Below are 21,228 nucleotides of genomic sequence, written 5' to 3'. Positions count from 1 at the left end.
ATGCCCTCATTCGAAGGAGGGCCACTCTATGATCAGCTCAGGTAGTCATGCCAGTTTCTTATCCTCCTTTTGCCCTCTGGTAAGACTAAAGGGAGAGGAACAAACCAGTTACAACAGCACACCGTGAGCCCTATAGCATCTCTGAAGCGGAACTCAATGTTTCCTTACCTCTAGTGCCTAAAATTTCTATCACCTCAGGTTTGTCTAACATAAACTGGGAGTTTACATAAAACACCCTGAATTTCTAGCTTCTCAAAAATTTTGAACTTACATTCTTCAGTTTATCACACTCCAAGCCATAATGCACCTGGCCCCGTCCACTCCCTTTGCCTACTAGGCATTTGAGTTCAGGGGAGTTATGTAGCATCTTGATGCCCCTTCTCTGTCATCTTGTCCCACGCATCTCCCCAGGTATAACAAAAGCCCCAAAAAAAGAAGTTAGCACCACCTTACTCTACTGTAGAACTCTCCCCATCTCCAACATAATTAACTCCCAGGAGTGGGAAAGGGGAGAAAGCATGACTAACACAGGCTTTGATGAGAAGATAGATAAAGGATCTTTGTTTTTATTTCCACTGCCTCCGAGCAGGCTTATCACATTTAGAGCATTACTTCTCTCCCCTAGGGCACTGCATCAGAGCATGAGGGACAGAACAAAGAACCAGCCAAGAAGAAAAGGAAAAAATAAATGAAATGCCTGAGTTAATAACTTTGGGGCTTCTGCTTTCTTTTTACCCAACAAGCAACAATGCCCCCTTGTCCCACAGCCTGCACCAGTGTTGGCATCTTGGTTCTGAACTCAGTTGCACCATCAGTTAGAGGCAATCATTCTTGGCAGGTCCTGCTACTGAAAAATGGCTGGCCTTAGGCAAGCCCTTTTGCAAAAAGCACAGCTGAAAGCCTGAGTTTAGGAGCCTGCACCGCCCCGATGAAGCTCCACGGGAGCAAATACAGAGCCTCCAGGCAGAGCTATGGTCCAGGCTGGCTTCATTTTTCCAGGGAGCCTTTGGTGAGTTCAATTATCTGGTAAATATCCAGTGCTTCACCTGAAAAATAGTGCAAATTGGTTAGGATGCTTCCTCAAGAGTTGTTAACTCACAGGTCAGAAGTGAGAAAAGGAGCTTAATTAATGTTAAGGTCAAAAAGGACGGAAGGGTTCAGAGTAATTGCCAGGAATGGTAATGTTAATATTTGGGGAGGATCTGTTTTCTTTTTTGTATAAAATAAGTTTATCTTAGACACATAGAAAATAAGCTTTCTGATTTACTTGTTTGGCACTCAAAGCACAGTTTTTTCACTTAAGAATGTACTTTGACTTTATACAATAAATCTTCAAACATTTCCGTTGTGGTTGAAGAGGGAAGGGAACAGATGGAAGAAACCAGAGTTTCAAACATTCCTTCATTTACTATGAACAGCTTTCTAGAAACACATGCCTTTGTGATTTGAGCATCATGCTCACTTTGGAGCCAGGGCACATTATAAACTGAAATAGCCCAGTACACAGCACAAGCAGCAGACTTCTTATCCTCTGATGCCCCAAGCTTCGTGTTGTCCAAGACCACTTTCTAGTCTGCCTCACGTCCTACGAGTAAGGAGGAACAAAGGTGTTGTGCTCACCCTCGGGAATCCCGTATCTCCTTTCCATCCCAGTTGGGTTGGAAGGGGTTTTACAATCCATGGTCACTTCCTTCCTGAGGCACTGGTCGATATCGACTGTACTGAAAAAGGCGACTGACTGGGGCAAGTCATTCAGACCCAGCTTGTAGGCAAACATGCACCTGAAAGAGACCCAACCTCCTCTCACAGTCATGTCCCTGCTGTGAATCCAGGAGAGATGACCTGGTATCAGTACAGCAGAGGCTCCCCCAAGCCAGCTCTGTTCACTTAGCAAAGAAAGCTGAAGGGCCAGCACTGCCCGCTATCCAGCAGCCGAACACCTCCCGCTGAGACACTCACATGCAATTATGGACTCAAAACACACCTTTTTTTTTCCAGTTTGGTACACTTTTTATTGATTGATGTCAAAAATTTCAATTATTGGGCCAGAATTTGAATATACGAGGACTTTCATTAGCTTTGTTAAACATAACCCCCCAGAAGATGATTAAGAGGGCAGTGGAGACAGTGTTGAGTATTGTAAACATTCATTATTTACCCATTAATCAGGATAGATCATGGTTCCCAAACTGGTTCTGAGGGGCAGATCAACATGGAACTGTAACATCATTTAATGCAACCATATAAACTAGGAATTTTACTACAAAAAAATACAACTCAATATATAAAAAAATATGTTTTTAAAATCACATTTGACTTTCCCCATTAACAATGTTTTCTGTCAGTATTCAGAATAACAAACTTCTGGCACTTAAGAATTAACATTTACGAATGGAAGAAAATATCTGTTTTCTACGGGTTGAGAAAAGCCTCTGTCATTTGACTTTCACAACAGAAAGGTGTGTTCTGAGGGGAGCACAATTTGAGAACTACTCTTCGGAACAACTGCCCTGGCTTCTACGTTCTCACCACCTCAGTGATCTAGTCTTGGTATATGACACTTTCTATCCCAAACAAATTTTTTCCAAAGGTTTAAGGCCAGTCTTTTTTAAGACTGCTACAAATTTTAAAAATCAGAGATAAAAGCGGGAACATTTATTTCTGGGGGGATGAAAATTCAGATCATGCTCAGCCCGGTCCAAGCCCCACATATCTGGTATATGGTCAGGCCAGAGAGGCCACGGGCCTTGCCTACCTGGTCAAGAGGTTGGTGATCTGCAGGGCGAGGGCAGCGCGGTAGCGGTCCTCCTCCCGCACCAGGTAGCGAACCTCATCGTGGATGCTGATGCAGAAGCGCCCATCAATGGCAAACTCCTCAAACAGCCACTTCATGGCCACAAGCATGAGGTGTAAGTAGTCCACAGCGGAGCTCTGCACCACCCAATTCACACGGCTGGTCATAAACTGGGGAGGGAAGGTAGGCACAGGCGAGTAGCGTTAAACCACATACCAGTTCACTAGAGTAGGAGGTAGTACAGGAGCCCTGCCCTCCCTGCGACCCTCTCCCCATGTTCCATGGGTAGTAGGATACCTCCCCCTGGACAGCAGAGGGCTCCAGGGCTCGGGTGATGCGGCAGCCCAGCACCGGGGTACGTGGTGTGTCAGACATCGCAATGCTCTCCAGCTTATTGAACATTTCTGACTCTGTGCCCCCCATCCAGGCTCGTTCAGCAACCACCTCCCACTTCTTCCATTGAGATCTGGGGGGGCGAGAAACAGAGGGCAAGCTTTGTCTTTTAGCATCTTAGAGCTAAAAACAAAGCATCCCAGCTTTCCCCGGGCCAGCCCAGACCCGCCCTCCATCCTTAACAGACAGTTCTCACTTCCTAGAAGCTTCTCTCTGGATCTTGCGTAGATCCTGCAGGGAAACCCAGCCATCCTCGGTCCTGTCCACAGGGAGGTCCAACTCCCTCACCAGCCACTCGCCCTCATCTGACAGCCGATACCTGGGGTGGGGGTGGGGGTGCAGTGTCACAACTGTCATTCCCACGGGAACGCCTCTTCTATGCCAAACCCTGGGCTAGGAGTGTTCAATCCCACCTCACTCCACTTCCACAACCACCCTGGGGTCATGCCTATCCCCTACAAGCTCCACTTCAGAGGGGGAAAAAGCTCAGAGATGCTAAGTGACTTTGTGGGATCACATAGCCAGGAAGAGGTAGAGCCTAGACAGGAACCCAGGATTTTGGGGACTACATGAGGGTAGCCCAATAAAGGACAGACTCCAACACGAGAACCACTACTGTTATTACTGTCCTAATGCCTTAAGACACTGCACTGCCCCATGACCAACAGGTGGCATGTAGTAGTCCAGGAGGCAGCAAGAGCTATCACCCCACACTGGGGGGGTGCACGTAGGGGGTACAGAACAGGCTACTCCCTGAAAGGGAGAGGACAGAAGACAGAACCTACAGCCAGGCCCGACTGACCCTTCTCAGTCCCCACTGCCCCAGACTCCCAGCTTCAGTGCAACTTCAGACATCACGAGGCTCATCCCCCGATGGCTCCAGAGCCACGTCACTCACCTGCTCAAAGGTGCACCAGGGTTTCCCCACCACCCCTCAGTCCAGACTCCTCTGTGAGGCCAGCAAAGGTTTCCACAACTAAGGCCCAATCTCTTCTGTCGTCACTGCCTTGCCTCCTCCGCCAGCACACGCCGCCCACGGTGCATGCCACCCCCAACCCCATGTCCTCCTCTCACCTCCGCGGACAATACTCGGCTCCCCTTTTCTGCCTTTATGCAGTTACTACTGAACTGTTATCACTTACTTTTAGTCTTTCCATGAGGTCAGCTAATTAAACACAGACACCGTATATTATACCCACGCAAGTCGTAAAGGCACCTCTCCTCCCTCACACTCGATTCAGGAACCCTCCTAGGAGGCTGCTGAGGCCCTGAGCAAACAATAGGTACTATGGGCAGAAGCAAACTGGAAGCCTGGCAAGGCTTTCTCCTCTGTCAAAATCAGTTTAAAGTCTCTGGTTTTCCGCAGGTCCTCCTGTCAGCTGTCTTCTACTAAACCGCCTGCTGCACTTGCTCTCACTCCCTGTAGGCACGTGAGTTTGCAACCCCATGTTACTGTTTACTCTGCATGACCAGAGCTCTGACAGCATAACAAAAGCACAGCTTTAACTCTATGAGGAAAACTGACCATTAAGCAAGCAAATGTCACAACCCAAGGACAAACCACCCTAGAACTAGGTCACAGGGGTCTGGAGGGAGAGGGGCCAGGTGAGGACTCAGGTAATGGGAAGAGGTAGAAAAGACGGGGGCGGTAAAGGTAGTAAAGCAAGCCCGAGGCCCTGGGGTAACGTGGCTGTGGATGGGAGAGGCACCCTCACCTGCGGAGGCCCTTGGTGACCGCATACATCTGTCGGGCCTTCTCAGCTGCCTCCTGCCGCGTGAGCCGGTGGTTGAACTGCATTAGCAGGCGTTCAGCGAAGGGCTGCCCGGCCCCATAGATGCGGCCATAGTTGAAGACCTTGGCATGCTCCCGGCTGATGCCCACTGTGGCAGCTGTCTTACTGTGTAGATCGGTGCCCCTGCTCTTCCTGCCCTGCAGTGTCATCCACCCAAAGGCTGTGCAGCCTGGGGAGCAAGGCAGAAGTGAGAAAACAGGCTTCAGAAATATTCCTCCCGGCGAGGCATCAGGCTGCCACCGCTTTGCTCCAGCCCTGGCTCCTGCTCACCATGCATGCCGGCAAAGTGGGCATCTCCAAGCACAGCTGCAATCCACAGCTCCTGGGAGTCCACATCAGCACCCACGAGGACGTAGCCGGGCGGGGCCTGCACCATGGCCTTCAACTCACTGCCTACTCGGTCAGGCTGCAGGAAGAGTGAGGTCAGACCCGACCTAGATATCCCAGTAGACTCCTCCCACCCATCCCTGGAGCCTGACTAGACTGAGAATGCTGGAGCCCTTCCTGAGGGGATGGTTTTAAGGAATGCCAGCCAGCAGTGCCCCGAACTCCACAGTTCCAGGTAAAGAATCCCTGCTCCGTACCTGGCTCTATACCCGGCCCCATCCAGACTCCACAACAGCTGTGCCTAGCGTGCCTTGTCACGGTCTGGCCAGGAGCAGGTGCCCAGAACACATCTGCTGAAAAGCTGGATGAGCTGTGAAGCTAGATGTGAACTTGAGTCCTGCCTGACCCAGATTTTAGGTTCCTTTTCATGCTCCTCAGCAAAGTCCCTCTGCAACCCCAGCTTCTAGACACAGGAGAGGAAGGGCGGGACCAGAGGTGCAGAGGACATATACCCGGGCGTTGCTGGCAGTGAGCCACGTGGGCTCTACAGCCCGTCGAGTGATGGTGCCAGCGGTCACGACCTGGGGCAGGATGGCCCCATAGCGGCCTTCCTCATCATAGTGTGGGTGCCTGGGGGGAGGACACGAGGCTCAGCAGCTTGCTTGGGTCCTAGGACCCACCCCCATTTTCCCGTTCCCACAACCACTTGCCAGGACATACCTGGTCACAGCACGGGGCAGAGCTGACCTGGGCAGCCACACCACCATCTGGGAGCTGTGGGGACAGACGGATTGCTCAGCACAGCCACAGGGAGCACACTCCATCCCCCATCACAACACGGCCCTCATTTGCCCAGCTTTGGGGGCTGCTGTGCCCCCTCCTTGCCCAGCCTCAACGCTCTTCCCATTGACTTGACTCAGGGTGGGCCTAGCATCCACCGTCTAGGAGCATAAGCCACCGGGAACTGGCCAGGCATCTGAGGCAGCTTCGGCCCCCGTCCTGGAGTATCCATGAGACATCCAGCACCAGCCCTGCCACCACTGCCTTTTCCAGGCTCAGGGCAGACTTTACCAACCCATCACAGCACCCTTCTCACAAGAGTGTGCCGCTGGCAGCCACAAACCCCTCGGAACTAGCCTTCGATCCATTTGCCATTCCCAGCCTACAGGACCCACTCCCAGGCCCCAACAGAGCTTACAGGTTACTAGCCCTCCATGGAAGGGGCCGCCGAGCTGGGAGGGGCCGCCAAGGTCCTACAGTACCACTCTTTTTACATAACAGGGAAACTGCAGCTGGAGAGGGAACGAGTCTTGCCCATGGTCCCATGGCACCAGGACCACAAGCAGCCAGGCCTCTAGACCAGGCTGTCCCTCCACTGCAGCACAGGCTGTCAGGGGCCCCTGGGTGGGAGGCAGGGGAAGGGATCCCAAGACTGCAGTAACCCGGCCAGAGGCACGGACAGACAGCATGTCTCTGCCCTCCCACGGTGACCCACCTGATACGTTTATGGGCGTTCCTCCAAAAAGAAATCATTTTGTTGATTTCCAAGGCACGGGGCCCACTGGCACCTCCTGGGCCAGCCTGCAGGGTGCCGTCCTCCATCTTGGGCAGGAAGTCTTTGGCAAAGGGGCTGCCCACATTGCAGCTGTTACCATCCTGAAAAGAGCAAAAGAAGCAGGGGCTGGAGGCACACGGCAGACCCCTAGCTGGGGAACTGATGCCCTGTGTGCCTGGGCTCTGCCCAACACTGAGCCCAGAACCTCAAGCAGAGCGGTCTGGGGCAAATCCCCGATTGCAGCGCGTGCGCACACACACGCACACGCACACACAGGCACTAACACACAGACACAAACAAACCTAGCTCCCCTCACAGTAACAGTCATCAGTCAACAGATCCTATCATGTACCAGATGTGGCACTAGACACCTGACATGCCCTGTGTCATTTAATTCCACCACCATGCCCCTCACCACCCAATTTTCAGAAGGAAGACAAAGCCTCAGAGAGATGGCAACATTTGTCTGAGATCATACTCTGCGCCACTACTACCAGCATTCCTGCAAAAAGGGAGTCTCCTTGTTCGAGTCACTCTGGAGGCCTACTGTGCTCCCTGAGCACAGCGAGGACACCACAGAACAGGCATGAACCAGGACACACACCTTGTGAGGCAGCTTGAAGAACCAGCAGCCGGGGATATCCACATCATTGTAGGGTCCGTTGCCATGGTGATAAGCTGGCTGGCTGGCTTTTGGGCCGCCAGCAGCAGTCTGTGGGGGCCACACACCTAGATCAGGCCCTGCTCCAGCACCTGCATTCAGCGAGGGCCATGGGGTAGGGGGTGGGAAAAGGGCCTGAAATGGCGAGCAGGTAAGCTGGGAAATGACAGGATGGCTATGAGGTCTCAGGCTTCCTCCTTGGCCTCCAACAAGTATGGGGCCACCCAAAGGCAGGGCAGCCATCTCCCAGCTCCCCAAGACCCTGGGAATTCTCTGGGGGGAAAGAGCTACTTGGGCACAAGAGGAGGGCCCTGCCACCCAACACCCACCCAGACAACCCCTGAGCAGGTGCCCAGCTCACCAGAGCTGGGGGTTGACCTGGAACTGCCACTCGCAAGTTCTCCATCCTGGCCTCGGCCTCCACTTCTAAGCAGCCCATTTCTTCCACCTGGATGGGCCCAGGTACCAAGGAAGTGAAGCAGGGGGCTGGCTTGGCCCAAATCCACCACCCCTCCCTGCGACACGCAGACAGCCCAGGACAGCCTGGGGTGGGCAACTGAGCGCATCCGGCACCCCGCCCCCACCCAAAAGGCCGCCCCTTCCTAGAGGGAACAGAGCCCCCTCCCCAGAGCTCAGGCTCAGAGCCCGCCCTCACCGTCTGCCACATGGCACTGCTGTCGGTGAGCAGGAACTCCTCAGCCAGGTCTGCCTCCTGCAGCTCCAGCTGCTGCTTCCCCTGTTCAAGACAGTGCTTCCTGTACAGGGACTCGATGGCTCTGCGCAGAGAACAGCAGCAGCAGCCTCTGATTACCGGGTGCCCCCTCCGGGCCAGGCAGCTCGCTGGGGGCCTTCCGCGATTCCCTCCGTTTAGCCTCAGAATCAGCTCTGAGGCGGAAGTGGACAGCACTTCCCCTGGTTCATAGACAGGGAGTGACAAATTGAAAACGACAGCACAATGGTGGCAGGCTGGGTTTCGAGGCCTGGGCTGACTCAAATCTAAGCGCTTCTCCCCAGAGCCGCCACCTCCCCGGGGAAAAGGTCTGGGAGCTGAGCAGTGGGAAGTCAGGGCCGGGCCCTGCCCCAGGCTGGCTCCTGCCCGCTCATCCATCCTGCAGCTCAAAGGAGCAGGCTGATCCCTGCCCCTCTGTCCTAAGGCCCCACGGGTGGTTCAGGCTGCCCCGCAGAGCCAGGATTCTCAATTCTGGGCCAGTTCAAGTGCTATGGCTTCTCCCCAACACCTGCCTGTCAAAAGCTCAAGGGTTTGTGAGCTCAGACAAGAAACTGACTTCCCTAGGCCTTTGTTTTGCCAACTCTAAAATGAAGATAACCATGGGACTGCCTGGGGAACAAACGAGGGAAGCACTGTAAAAGGTTTATTAACACAGAGTATAATCAGTGCTCAATAAATTATACTAAAAAAAGGGGGACAAAGCTCATCCCCCCTGTCACTTCCAACAGCCCTCCCTCTGCACACTCCTGTGAGGGCAGCTGGGCTGCCAGGCCCAGGAGCAGGGCCTCAGTCCCACCCACTCCAAGCACCACGCCCTCAGCCCCACAGGGCTCTGAGGCCCAGACAGAAAAGGCAGCCACCAAACAAAGCACTAGAACCCAGACTCTCAGACCCGAGCTCTTTCCACGAGCGTGAGCTGGGTTTGGTCTCTCCAGCAAGGGGAAGGGGTCCCTAGCCTCCAGCCCCTTCCTCCCTGAGCCAGAGCCTTACGTGTAGGGGCAGGCCACCCCAGCCGACGTTAGGCCGCTGCCTGGTGGCACCTTAGCCAGGTTGTCCCGCCGCCCGGGCACCAGGTATCCCCAGCCATGCCGCTCCGAGTAGTGCAGAGGGAAGCCGTCCCAGGTCAGCGCCATGAGTTTAGGTGTGACCCGCATCTGGAGACTGAGGAGACTGGGGCCTGGGGTCCACGCAGGGTCATCTAGCCGGGGACAGAGCTTCCGATACCACCTATGCCCCGCCAGAAGAGAGCAGTGTCATGGTAGTCGGGGGAGGACAGTGTATGACGGCAAGGGCCCCACCCACTCTCCAAGACCCCAAGGCTTTCTGGTGACCTCAGCCTACAGTCACCATCCCTTCCCTCTGGGATACAACCAGGACCCCCACGGAGTCCCCTAGAATAATTCGAATATCCCAGAAGGAAAGATCCTATGTCAGCCCCCCTGTACTACTGTACTACTCAGAAGCCAGGACCCACATGCATAGCCTAGGGCTGGACTCCTTCCCCAGCTCCATTTCATGCAGGGAAACTGCCCAGAGGAGCAAGTAGATCTGCCCTCCCACCGCTGCTCTAAAGGCACACCAGGGCCTTCAGAGCTCCATCCCTCACGTGCTGTTCACCGGAGCCAACACAAGGGTGAGGCAAGTAAGGCACTCAGGGCACAAAATTTAAGGCGGCCTCATCTCAGGCAAATGTAAAGTTGGCACTCTGCTGTTCACCCGGGCTGCCCCTATTTTCTCATCTCTGCCACTCTATGGGGTGTGAATGAAGAGTCACCTCCTCAAGGAAGCCTTCCTTGATTTCCCCAGGCAGAGTCAGGCACTGCCTCAACACTGATGGATATAAACTCCAGCTGCGCTGGCTGGTCTGCACAACTGGCTCCTCCCAGGGAGAAGCTACTAGAAAGAAGGGAGTTATGTTCCTATTTGTACTCTCAGAGGCTACTATGAGGCCCAGCACACAGCAGGTGCTTAGTGCACTTGTACTGCTTGAGTCCAGTGACCCAGGGGTCAGAGCAAACTGGAAGACGGCAGGAACAAATGGCAGCAGGTTACTAAGGGCCCATATGCACACCACCCCCTGTGCTGGGGCCCAGAATAGGGGTGTCCCAGGGTGGAGGGAGGGGTAAGGATGGCCGCTGGACATGTTAGGGAGACAGGGCTCACCCTGGGTGCCCAGGAAGGTGCTGGGGCCGCTTGGGCAGGAGGTCTGTGGTCCCCCTCAGCTGGTCCAAGCAGGCGCGGGCCATGACATCTCGCTGAAACTCCTCCTCCTCACTGGGGGGGCCAGGGTCTGCACAGGGTCGGGGAGGACAATCAGGACCAGAGAAGGGTCTCTCACAAAGACCTGCCCAGCCTACTCATCTCCGGAAGGCTGGAGCAACCCCTTCCAAGGGACCCCCGGGTCCCAGGACCTTCCCAGGGTCCATCCCTGCCCCACCTCCCGCCCATGTTCCCCACCTTCCTGATCCTTGGGATCCCCAGGGGCCTCGGGCCCCTCGACAGGCAACTTGCTGGCTGTGGCCGGCTCCTTCCTCTTCACCTTCTTTGCCTTCTTCTGCTTAAATTCCTGTAGGTCCCACTCTAGGTCCCAGAGCCAGGGATCTTCTTTGTACCTGCACAGCCAGTCCACCAGGGCAGGGCTAAGGCCAAGCCGAAGGCCAGCCCTCCCACCTGCCCACCCCCTGCAGGGGGATCCAGCCCGCCCAAGGTCTGGCTACCTCTCTCCTGAGAGCAGCTGGCAGGCATCGTTGGCCAAGTCCATCAGCGACTTCTTCATCTCCCACTGGAGCTCCTCGTAGGTGCTCTGTGCCTCCGCCAGGTAACGCTCCCAGTTCTGGTTGACGGGCAGGTAGGAGACACCCATCTCCAACATGCCAGCCAGAGTCACCGGGTGGGGACACCTTGAGGACAAACACCGGGGCTGCCATAAATGACCACAGGAGGCAAGGCTTTGGCCCAATCCCTGGGCCAGCCTGGCAATCCTCAACCCAACCACCCACGTCAGAGAGACAGGGGTTTAAACCCCAGCTCTACCGTTTCCCAGCCATGAGACCCTGGGTAAGTCACTTCATCTCTCTGAGCCTAAGTTCCTTCATCTATAAAATGGGAATAATATCATTCCATCCTCAGGGGTAATGGGGGAATGACAGATCACAAAAATGAAAATGGCTGCCATTTGCTGAGTAATGGCTAAGCGCCAGGCACTGTGCTACAACCCCATACACACAAAAGATCATACAAGAACCTCACAACTGTAGTCAAGTATATTTGTGGATGCTTCACAGATAAGAGCATTGAGGCTCAGAGAAACCAAGTAACTTGCCCAAGGTCAAATGAGTTGGATAGGATAATCAAGATTAGAACCAGGTCTGGCTGACACTTCTGACTCTGACCACATCATAAAACTGACTCACTAGCAAACATAACCAAGACGGATGCGAAGTCCTTGGCTCAGGATCTGGGTTCAGAGACGGTGCTTAGCAAACCAGGACCACGCACATGAAACAAGCACAGCCTCAGTGCCCCCCTCCAGGGCACTGTAGAAACCCCAGAGTCCAAGGCCCAGCTGGGCACCACTGGACAGAGTGGCTCCATGCTCCCAGCCCAGAAAGGCTAAGGCCCCCAGCCTGAGAAAGGCCCGGCACCACCTGGTTACGGTGGGCCTGGGTACCAGGAACCCACTGACCCCCATGGGTTCCCAGAGGGGCTCTCCCTCACCTCTCCAAGAAGAGCGGTAGCTGCTGCTGGAAAACCTCATAGGTGGCCCACACGTCCTGGGCACAGTACTGCATCAGGTCCTGGCACAGGCGACAGGAAGGCGCTGGGTGGGCAGCCATCCCACTACCACCACCGGGCCTCTCAGGGTCAGGTCTGGCAGCTACGCTCCCCAGGGTCGCTAGGGGTCTGCCACAGCCCATGTCCCCAGAGCCCCTCTCCACCACCATACCTGGAAGTTCTCACGGATGTCCTTCATGCTACCCTTGACAAACAGCTCCCGGGGCTCCTTCTCTAAGCGAGGCCCCCCCACGTAGAGGCTGTGCACGTCTGCCAGATTATTGACACTGCTGATGTCCAGCCAGTCCCAGGATGAGATCTGGAGGCCAGAGCAAGGGACATGGCAGATCAGCTCGGTCTCAAGCCAGACAGGCAGGCCGAGGAGGGGGTCTCCCCCAGTGTGCTCTCACCGCTGGGCCGTTGGCTTTGCTCTGGGATTTCTGGCCTCGCTGTGTGGGGTGCCGGGCCTTGCGCTTGCCCTGTTTGGCTGCCATCCACAGACTGCGCTGGAAGCTGCTTAGCCCTGAGATGGCCATGTGCATGCTCATGGTGTCCAGGAAGCGCATGCGGGAGCCCTGAGGAGGAGAGGCTGCAGCTGAGGGGCCAGCCTACTCCTGCTTCAGCACTTCAGCCCACCAGCCCCACCTCAGCCTCCCCTCCCAGCCCACAGCCTCCCAACGCTAAAGACAGAGTGTCTTCACGCTTGCCAATGCTTGTCCCTCCACCTGTGAGGGGCCTGCCTTCTCAAACCCTAGCCACCCTTGAAGGCGCAGGCCTGGTTGAATCCCAACACACAGGCCTTCCCAGCATCTAGCAACAGCTCCAGGGGCACCTTGGGAACACAGTGGCCAAAATGAGGCCTTCCAAGCTATCAGGCTCGGCCCCCAGCCCTGCCGCTCAGAAGCGCTGTGGCCCTGGGCAAGTCAACAAGGCTGTCTGAGCCTCAGCTAGAGGTTAAGGCTACTCTCACCTGCCCTGCCTTTCTCCTAGGGCACTTTTCACAGAATTAAGAATTGCCACAACTATGGTTCTGACTGTTTGATGTGTGCACTGTTCAAACCCTCTCAACAATCCTATGAGGTAGCTTCTGCCATCTCCCCCTCTTTACAAATAAGGAAACTGAGCCTCAGTTTCCTTAGTTGTAAACGGATGTTAAGAGGCTCATGCTGCTCACCAGTGGCCGAGGCAGGATGGGAGCCCAGGCCGTGGAGCCCACGGCCTCCAAAGACCCAGGCTAAGCTCTAAAATGCCGCACAGAGAAAGGGCCATTAGTACCCTGTGACAACACAGGTCCTGTGCCAGGCAGACCCTAGGGACAGAACAGCTGGGTACAGGGACCACGGGCAGGGCTGGTCAACAGGAGGCCCTGTAGCTTCTACAAAGGCGATGGAGGCACTGGCCAGGAAAAGCAATGCCTTCCCTAGCCACTGAGAGCAGGGCTCTTAGCCCACCCCGTGCCAGAGCCTGCATTTGGCCCCATGAACCATACCCGGATCAGGTACTGCTCCCTGACATGGGCCCGGTCGAAGGACACGTTGTGCCCCACCACTAACTGCTCCTGCCAGTCTCGCTGGGTGGGGCCGCCGGCACTGGCAGGGACCTCCAGGGGAATGAGGTCAGCCGGCGACAGCTGGCTGGTCCAAGAGTAACGCTCTTCCACCAGCCGCCGGCTGCACCAGGAATACCTGAGGGAGGTGAGAGGCAGGCAGGTTCAGCACGGAGGCTTTCAAGTTCCGCTCCACAATCCCCACTGCACACCTACCACCACATGCCAGGCCCTACACTAGCAGCTGGGGGTACAAGGGAGACCACGGGGTGCTCCTAGTCCTCACAGAGCTAGAGGTCGGGTGGGGTGCTGTCCGGGTATGTGTTGGGCGCGCGGAGGAGTTACAAAAGCTTCTTTACTTTTCAACCTCCACAGAGAGAAAGGGAGCTAAGTGCCACAGTCCCGAGTGTCCCGGATGGGCATTCAGCCTGGGCCATCAAGGTGTTTGTTACGCCCAGGGCTCATCAAGTCTGTGCTTGGCTCTGAGGTGTCTTAATGACCATTATCAACCCCTCACGTCTATAAGCACAAAATGGCTAATGTTCAAAGTGCTAGTAAAGAAGAGAGACAATTATAATAAAACCCAGAGTGGAATTTTTTTAATTGAAAGTGGCAAAAAAAAAAAAACCAAAAAAGACAAATGCTGCACACATGTACAGGATGAATCATCTGACGACTGGAAAGATTCTGAAGGACAAAGAGCGAATCACGCACCTTATAGAAGGTGCTGTCTCTCTGAGCAACCACCCTCAGTGAGAGACCAGGGAAAGTGCCGGAATGGAGGAAATGTATGCACACGTGCTAGGAAATATGCACTAGGGTTGGGATGGGAGGGGCAGGGGATGAGTGCTGCCTGCTGGGGGCCGGACACTGATTCAGGAAAAGGCTGGAGTTTGCGCAAGATCCACAAGACTAAGTGTGGGGAAATGGCCACTGAGCAAAAGCTTTTTGTGAACCACAGATTACGCCAAAGGGTCAAGGCCACTCAGCATCAAAGTGAGTGACGAGACCACATGTGTGGCCACCACAGCTGCGAACAAGCTGCCTGTTTCCCTTACGGTGGGGAGGAGGGGTTATCTGCCGCAACAGTTACAACAAACATAAAACTAGTTTCTTTGGGGGAAGGGGTTACCAGCAAAAAGAGGTTCCTAGTGTTAAACGTGGTAAAATCTAACTCACACTCCAAATGATGGGAAAACACTCAGGGGCTCAAGTTGAAACCTCCTCCCCTTTCAATTCAACATGTCAAAGCCCTCAAACACAACACAGAAGAAAAGGCTGAAGGATGTCAAATATTTGAGGCTGTGGTGATGACAGGGACTTTAGTTGCAATAAAAAGCCAGAATGGTGTCAAGATCCGGGTCTGCAGCTGTACATGAGAACCATCTTGTTAAATTTATTTGTGATAAAAAAAGAAGAAAGCCGAAATGCAAACACCTCTGGCAAATTTAAGATGAGTCAGAACCAATGCCGTTAACACTACACTTTTCCTGTGAATCTTAGATCAGTGTTGACAGCCTGGGTAATGTCCCTCTGGTCTGATGACCAAAGCCCTTACCAGCAGCCTTTGGGAAGCTGCCCTCTGGGCCATCCAAGGCTTCTCCCTCCCACTGGAAACCACGGGCTGCTCAGGAACCTGATGTTACGCAGCCACGCGGCAGGGATGTGCCCAGGTTAAAAGTGGACTGCTGTCAGGGCCCCATCTGGCACCCCCCACCCCGCCACAGTCAGGCTCCCAAAAGGAAGGCCCCAGCATGAGCCCAGTCCTCAGCAACGGCTTCTGCCGCCAGGCAAACTGCACAGTGCCCCCAGTACCACCGGCAAGAATGCAATGAGAATGAGAGGAGGATGGGAAGGACAGGGAGAGAAAGAGATGAAAAATTAGCAGAGGAAGAAGGAGGAAAAGAAAAAGGGGACTTCAGGGAAATTGGCCAAGAATGACCAAAAGATCAAAAAACAAGTCCTTCTTGTCACTGGTTTCCTAATTTCCTTTCAGCCACCACAGTCTACTTTACTTTCTCAAATGATGGACAGTATTCCCTCTATTTTGACCATCAAGTTACACAGTAAGCACTGAGATTCTCATCTTAACTGGAACTAAGTCAATGAGGAATCATCTAGTTTTGCTCTTTTCAGCCGTTAATGCCTACCTTATCTATTTAGCCATGTTTTCACCATTTTCAACTGCATATTTAACATTTCGCAGCTTTCTTTACAAAGATGTAGCTTCCAATAGGAATAAAGAAACTGCCAACTTTTTTGCTGGCCATGCCTGAAAGCATTAAGGTTGTAAATAGTATTTTAATCCTGGAATGAAGAATAAAAAAGGGGAGAAACAGTACTGCCATCATTGTTTGAAAAAGAAACTTGGGTAGCACTTAGAAAGTTATTAAAAAAGAAAAGAGAGATCGGATATACCTTTTGGGGACAAAAATGCCTGCAAGCCTGCTTGGAAGGCTGGGAGAAGGAAGCAGTTTCCCAACTGGGGGTGGTCACAGGGGTGTTACCTGAGGGGAGTGGGTATTTGGAACAATGAAATGGGTCGGGCGGTGGGGGGGGGGGGGGCGGGGATTTGGTCTGGCATTTAAGGGAGCAGCTGGGGATGCTGAGTGTCCTATACTGCCTGGGACATTCCCGCAAAAAGGAGCTTTCTCCTGCCCAAAATTACCAAAAGCATCCCCAAACGGAAACGCTGTTCAAATGTCTTGGACTAACTTCTCAGGAAGCTACTAGGGAAAGGGGGAAGGCATCAGATCAAGGTGATTTCAAGTGGTCTCCCAGTCAGTCTCAAGTTCAACACTACTGTGATTCTCTGCACAGCTCCTATCACCACGTGACATTTGCTTGGGTGTTGTTTACTACCCATACCTTCCTACCAGAAAGTAAGGTCTGTAAAAGCTGGGATCAAGCTTGTTTTAGTTCACCACTGAGTCCACAGTCCCTGGAAATCCGCCCACCAGACACATAGTGGGAGCTCACCAAACTATTAAGCTGGGCCCCCCACGTGTGCTCAAGTCCCCTGACACCCGCCCATACTCACCAGGCCGAGGGGGATATGGCCACCGCCAATGTGGGGCAAGTTCCCTCTGCCAAGCAGACCTCCACGTCGAACACCAGGGCCCGCTCCTCGGGGATGGCCACGGGTTCGGCCTCCCCCGCGGGGCCGTACCGGGTCCAGCCCTCCGCCCAGGCCCAGCTCGGGGGCCGGGGGGCCAGCTGGGCCTGCAATAACAAGTTGGCCGCCTCCAGGTAGGGCAGGCTCTGCTTCTGGGCCAGGAGGCGGAAGTGCTGGTCCAGGCTGCCCCCGTAGAGGGGCGGCAGGCGCAGCTCCACGTCGGGCAAGGGCGCGGCCGGCTGACCCCAGAGCCCGTGCTTCTGCAGGTGCTCGACGCTGCGGCACACCGCGGCCTCGCCGGGCATCTCCCCGCCGTGCCCGAAGATTTGCTCGTGAAGCCCTCTCGAGAGCATCTGGATGTGCAATGGGTTGTGCCGCAGCTGCCCGCCCTCCGAGGACGGCACTGGCGGCGGCTGCGGCTGCGGCTGCCCGTCGCTGGGGACGGGGACGGAGGCGGAGCTGGAGACCCAACGCCCCGGAGCTGGAACCGGCCCTGGCCCGACGGTGGCGCCGGCCACCTTCCTCCAGAGCAGGCGGCTCATGGTTGGTGCAGGGAGCCCCCCGCTGGGAGTCAGCACACCTGGCTTTGGGCTCCAGCTTGGCAGCTTCTACTGGCTGAGAGACGTGGTGAGAGACACGTCCTGTCTCTGTTTTCCTGTCAGTGAAATGGTTCTGACCATGCCTGCCTTCCACCCACAAATCCTAAAGGAGACAGATGATATAGTGTTACTAATTACACACGTAACATGTGTGATATTAACAGCCATCATTCCTTGAGCATTTTCTGCGGCCCAGGCAGTGTGCCAGGCGCCTTCAGGTACATTTTCTCAGTGAATCATCAGACAACCATGGGAAATAGCAATACCCCTCCTGAGGAAAACTGAGGTTCACGTAAGTTCATCAGGGAAGGTTGACGGCCGTGGTTAAGAGGGCAGGCTCTGGATAGAAGGACGCGGGTTTGAGTGCCGGCTCTGGCTCTTACGAGACGTGTGACCTTGGGCAAGCTCCTTAGGCCCCAATTTCCTACTCTGTAAAATGGGGTTACGGATTCTACCTGTCATACAGAGCTGCTGTTTGGGTGACACAGGGCGAACACGCCGCGCGGCCCGGCCCTCGGCAAGCCCTCGGCAAATGGTGGCTGCCGTTATCGCGACCGCCGTAGCCCGAGGACCTAGCGCCTTTAGGAGACAGCGCCCGGATTCGAACACGCCAGGTGGGCCACCGTCCCGCGGGGCCCCCACCCACGCCCGAGCCCGGGCCCAGCAGGCCGAGGGCGCCCTGCAGGGGGCGTCGGCAGCGGCCCCCGCGCTCCCGGCCGTCCGACCAACCGACCGCTAGCCCGAGCCCGGCGGCCGCGCCGCGGTGCGCCCTGGGACCAGCCTCCGCCCAGCTCAGGGCCTCGCTCCCTGACTGGAGAGGGAGGGGCCGCGCCGCCGCTCAGGGACCCGGCCTCCCCCCAACGCCGAACCCGCCGGAAACCTCAGTCCGCCCGGTGCTTCCTGGTCTGCGGCTCCCGACCCCAGGCCGGCGGCGCGGCGTCTCCCTCCGCGCGGCCTATGCAGCCTCGGGGTGGCGTGTGGCCTGCACCGGAGCAGTCCGCCTCGCTGGCAGCCTCAACTTCCCGTCTGCGCCCCGCTCACTCCCGCGGCTACCCGAGAGGCAAGAGGGAGACTCCCAGCGCGACCAATAGGAGAGCCAAAAGTGGACCGGTCCGCCCGTGGGGTGGGGAGGAAGGACTTCCGGGTGGGCCTTCCCTGCGGAACTCTGGGAACCAAGGTCCAACCTCCCCTGCTCAAGAAGCAGGTGGATTGGTCCTGGGCAAGCCGGTGGGCGGTAATAATACTTTTTAGATTGTCCAAAGAACTGTAACTATCGGGCGGCCGCGTGGCCTAATGGATAAGGCGTCTGACTTCGGATCAGAAGATTGCAGGTTCGAGTCCTGCCGCGGTCGCAGGGGTGTCCCAATACTTTTGGCTCATTCCTTCTTCGGAATTAAGTACCGGAATACTACGAAATGCTGTCTCTGATTACCACCCCACGTGGAAGTCTGGGAACACCAAGATTTGCCGAAGTAACTACCCCCACACTCCACACCCAGTATGTCCCACTGAAATTGCTCCCTTGCTTCCCCTGGCGGCGGGAGTGGTGGTACTTTTCTAAAATGTACCTTACGCGCTCACACCCCCACGCTGGTAGAGTGGGGGGGCGGGGGGGCATCCTACGCGGAAACCCCGATTTTAAATAAACTGATACGTGGGAATAACAGAGACTCACGTTTGAAGGGAACCCCCTCCCTCTCTTCATCCTGGGCAATTCTGATGGGTAAAAATACTGCCTTTCGTTGAACCCGAATCTGCCGCCCGGTAGATTAAGCCCTCGCCCCGGCGCGTCCGGCTCCCCCCCCACCCCGCCTGAGGAGCTACCAGAGGTTGCCCTCCAGTCTTTGCGGGCTCCTGTCTCTGCATCCACCTCCTGTTGCTGCAGGTGCCTCTGATAAACTGTAAAGCGCCGCAGAAGAAGGCCCACGTGGATAACGAGAGCCTGGGAGTTGGATCCTGGAGACCTAGGAAAGCGAGGCTCAGAGAGCTTTGAGACAGACCTGAGGACACACAGCTGACTAGGGACAAAACTCAGGCCTCACAGAAAGTGGGCGCCCATCTCCCAGGCCGTGCGTGTGCCAGGACACCGTGAACTGACTGGAGAAACCGACTTCGGTATTTTTCAGGGGTGTGGTTTGGAGATACCCAGGGAAACACACTCCTCCGCCTGTCCTGCGGACTGATCCCGCCCAGAGAGGCGGAGAGAAGCCCCAGACCAAGGCTTGCGAAGGTTGCACTAGCATTGAACCTAGATCCTTCCATACATTTTCCTTTTCTTTATTTTTAAGTATGAAATATTGTTTATACATTGTTCTAGATGTATTTAATATACACACAAATGTATTTTTGTTTCCTTCTTTTGGCAAAAAATACAAGCAACTGAAAATTCAGCGTCTTAGAATCTGGGCTTTTCCACGTAAACTTGTACCACTGATATTTAACAAAATGCGAGAGAAGAGGTTCTCAGCTTAAATCAGGGACTCCCTAAATGGCGAAAACATTTTCATTATTTCTTCTAATCTCCTACTGCAATTTAGCATTTCCTTCAATTATGAGGTTAGGCTACCAGCCACAGTAGTATCAGCAGCACCTGGGGCTTTGTCCCCAGTAGCAATCACAGATATTTCCATGACACATTACAGTTGCTGCAGATTTTTCAAAATATTGTTTACACTCATCTGTACTTCATTTCTTTCTTTTTTTTAATTGGGGTATAGTTGTTTTACAATGTCCTGTTAGTTTCTACTGTACAGCGATAAGTATCCCCTCTTTTTTGGATTTGCTTCCCATTTAGGTCACTACAAAGCACTAAGTAGAGTTCCCTGTACTATACAGCAGGTTCTCATTAGTTATCTATTTTATACATGTTAGTGTATATATGTCAGTCCCAATCTCCCAATTCATCCCACCCACCCCCTATTTCCCCCCTTGGTCTCCATACGTTTGTTCTCTACATCTGTGTCTCTATTTCTGCCTTGCAGACAGGTTCATCTGTACCATTTTTCTAGACTCCACATATATGCGTTAATATACAGTATTTGTTTTTCTCTTTCTGACTTACTTCACTTCGTATGACAGTCTCTAGGTCCATCCACATCTCTACAAATGACCCAATTTCATTCCTTTTTATGGCTAATATACACTCATCTGTACTTCAAAATAACAGTGTGGTAGGCCACCGCCCTGATCTCCTTTTTCATGAGTTAACCAAAAAATTACATATTATATCACCTATTTGTTTTTTCTAATATTTCATTATCTTTGTTTTCCTTTGTAATCCTATGTGTTTTATGCATTTTAAAAACATTATTATTAGAAGGTGTCTATGGTACAAAAAAGCTAAGCTCTCTTGGCCTAACTGAATGTCACTTCTGGGGATGGTGTTGCTGGACCTGCCTGATATCCATTAAGAGAACAGCCCTCCCCATAGGTTCAGTGTCAGGAAATGTCCAGCAGGATGCCTGCCCCTCCCAGAAGGTACTTCAGGCCAGTCTGGTACCCTGGCCCTGGAATTAGAATCTTCAGCAAGGATAAAACTGATTGACACTGATTCTTGCTGAGGGAGGGTACCCGGAGGCATAAGCCCTTCCTGCCCAGCTGCACTGTTTCCAGGGTTCTGAGCCCAGCTCCCCAACCTTCCCTCCCGTCTTTTCTGGGAGCTCCTGCGAGAGTGTGTCCTTCTAGAAAAGTCTATTTTTGCCAGTAATACTTGAGAAGCCACATACATTTCCCTACAATTCCCTGGACCTCTCCTCCCACATAGCAAGAGACAAATTTATTAGGAACCCCCTGTCCAAATCAAAACACTGTACTTTTTTGGAAAGTGGTGTACCTCAGTTGTAACAAAAGCTGATTTTTTTAAAATCCCGCCTTCCACTGTTGTAAATTCCCAGGAAGACTGACCTTGTGTCTCACTGAATGCTCTGCTCCAGGCCCTGGCT

At 54.1% G+C, this 21,228-nt stretch overlaps 2 protein-coding genes and 1 non-coding gene across 9 annotated transcripts in view; 2 read left to right on the top strand and 1 right to left on the bottom strand.

The window, feature by feature from the left end:
* FANCI (FA complementation group I) overlaps positions 1 to 1,341 on the top strand; it is an 85,364-nt gene extending 84,023 nt beyond the window's left edge. For all 5 annotated transcript variants that reach the window (XM_059912497.1, XM_059912495.1, XM_059912496.1 and 2 more), the window contains one exon: positions 626 to 1,341. In XM_059912497.1, the coding sequence (XP_059768480.1) occupies positions 626 to 688 (63 nt within the window). In that variant the 3' untranslated portion in view covers positions 689 to 1,341. The remainder of the gene's footprint in view (positions 1 to 625) is intronic.
* POLG (DNA polymerase gamma, catalytic subunit) lies at positions 534 to 18,355 on the bottom strand. Of its 3 annotated transcripts, XM_059912499.1 has the most exons (23): positions 18,168 to 18,355; positions 16,614 to 17,390; positions 13,517 to 13,712; positions 12,438 to 12,602; positions 12,200 to 12,346; positions 11,971 to 12,050; positions 10,971 to 11,153; positions 10,711 to 10,865; positions 10,417 to 10,543; positions 9,244 to 9,480; positions 8,179 to 8,299; positions 7,885 to 7,971; positions 7,467 to 7,574; positions 6,803 to 6,963; positions 6,028 to 6,081; positions 5,820 to 5,937; positions 5,251 to 5,386; positions 4,903 to 5,149; positions 3,384 to 3,506; positions 3,092 to 3,260; positions 2,756 to 2,964; positions 1,621 to 1,781; positions 534 to 1,046 (listed from the first exon to the last, which is right to left on the bottom strand). In XM_059912499.1, the coding sequence occupies exons 2-23, from the start codon at positions 17,228 to 17,230 to the stop codon at positions 988 to 990; spliced, it is 3,660 nt and encodes a 1,219-aa protein (XP_059768482.1). In that variant the 5' UTR covers positions 17,231 to 17,390; positions 18,168 to 18,355; the 3' UTR covers positions 534 to 987. The 3 variants fall into 3 exon arrangements, with proteins under 3 accessions (XP_059768482.1, XP_059768485.1, XP_059768484.1); XM_059912502.1 differs by lacking the exon at positions 1,621 to 1,781; XM_059912501.1 differs by lacking the exon at positions 3,384 to 3,506.
* A 211-nt stretch (positions 18,356 to 18,566) lies between these two features.
* Positions 18,567 to 18,639, top strand: TRNAR-UCG (transfer RNA arginine (anticodon UCG)). Its single transcript has one exon. It is a non-coding gene; the product is annotated as a tRNA-Arg (tRNA).
* The last annotated feature ends 2,589 nt before the right edge of the window (positions 18,640 to 21,228 follow it).

This window comes from Balaenoptera ricei, chromosome 2 (genome assembly GCF_028023285.1).
Source record: "Balaenoptera ricei isolate mBalRic1 chromosome 2, mBalRic1.hap2, whole genome shotgun sequence".
NCBI classification, from domain to species: domain Eukaryota; kingdom Metazoa; phylum Chordata; class Mammalia; order Artiodactyla; family Balaenopteridae; genus Balaenoptera; species Balaenoptera ricei.
Note: the sequence above shows the minus strand (reverse complement) of the source record. Positions and strands in the feature narration are given on the sequence as shown.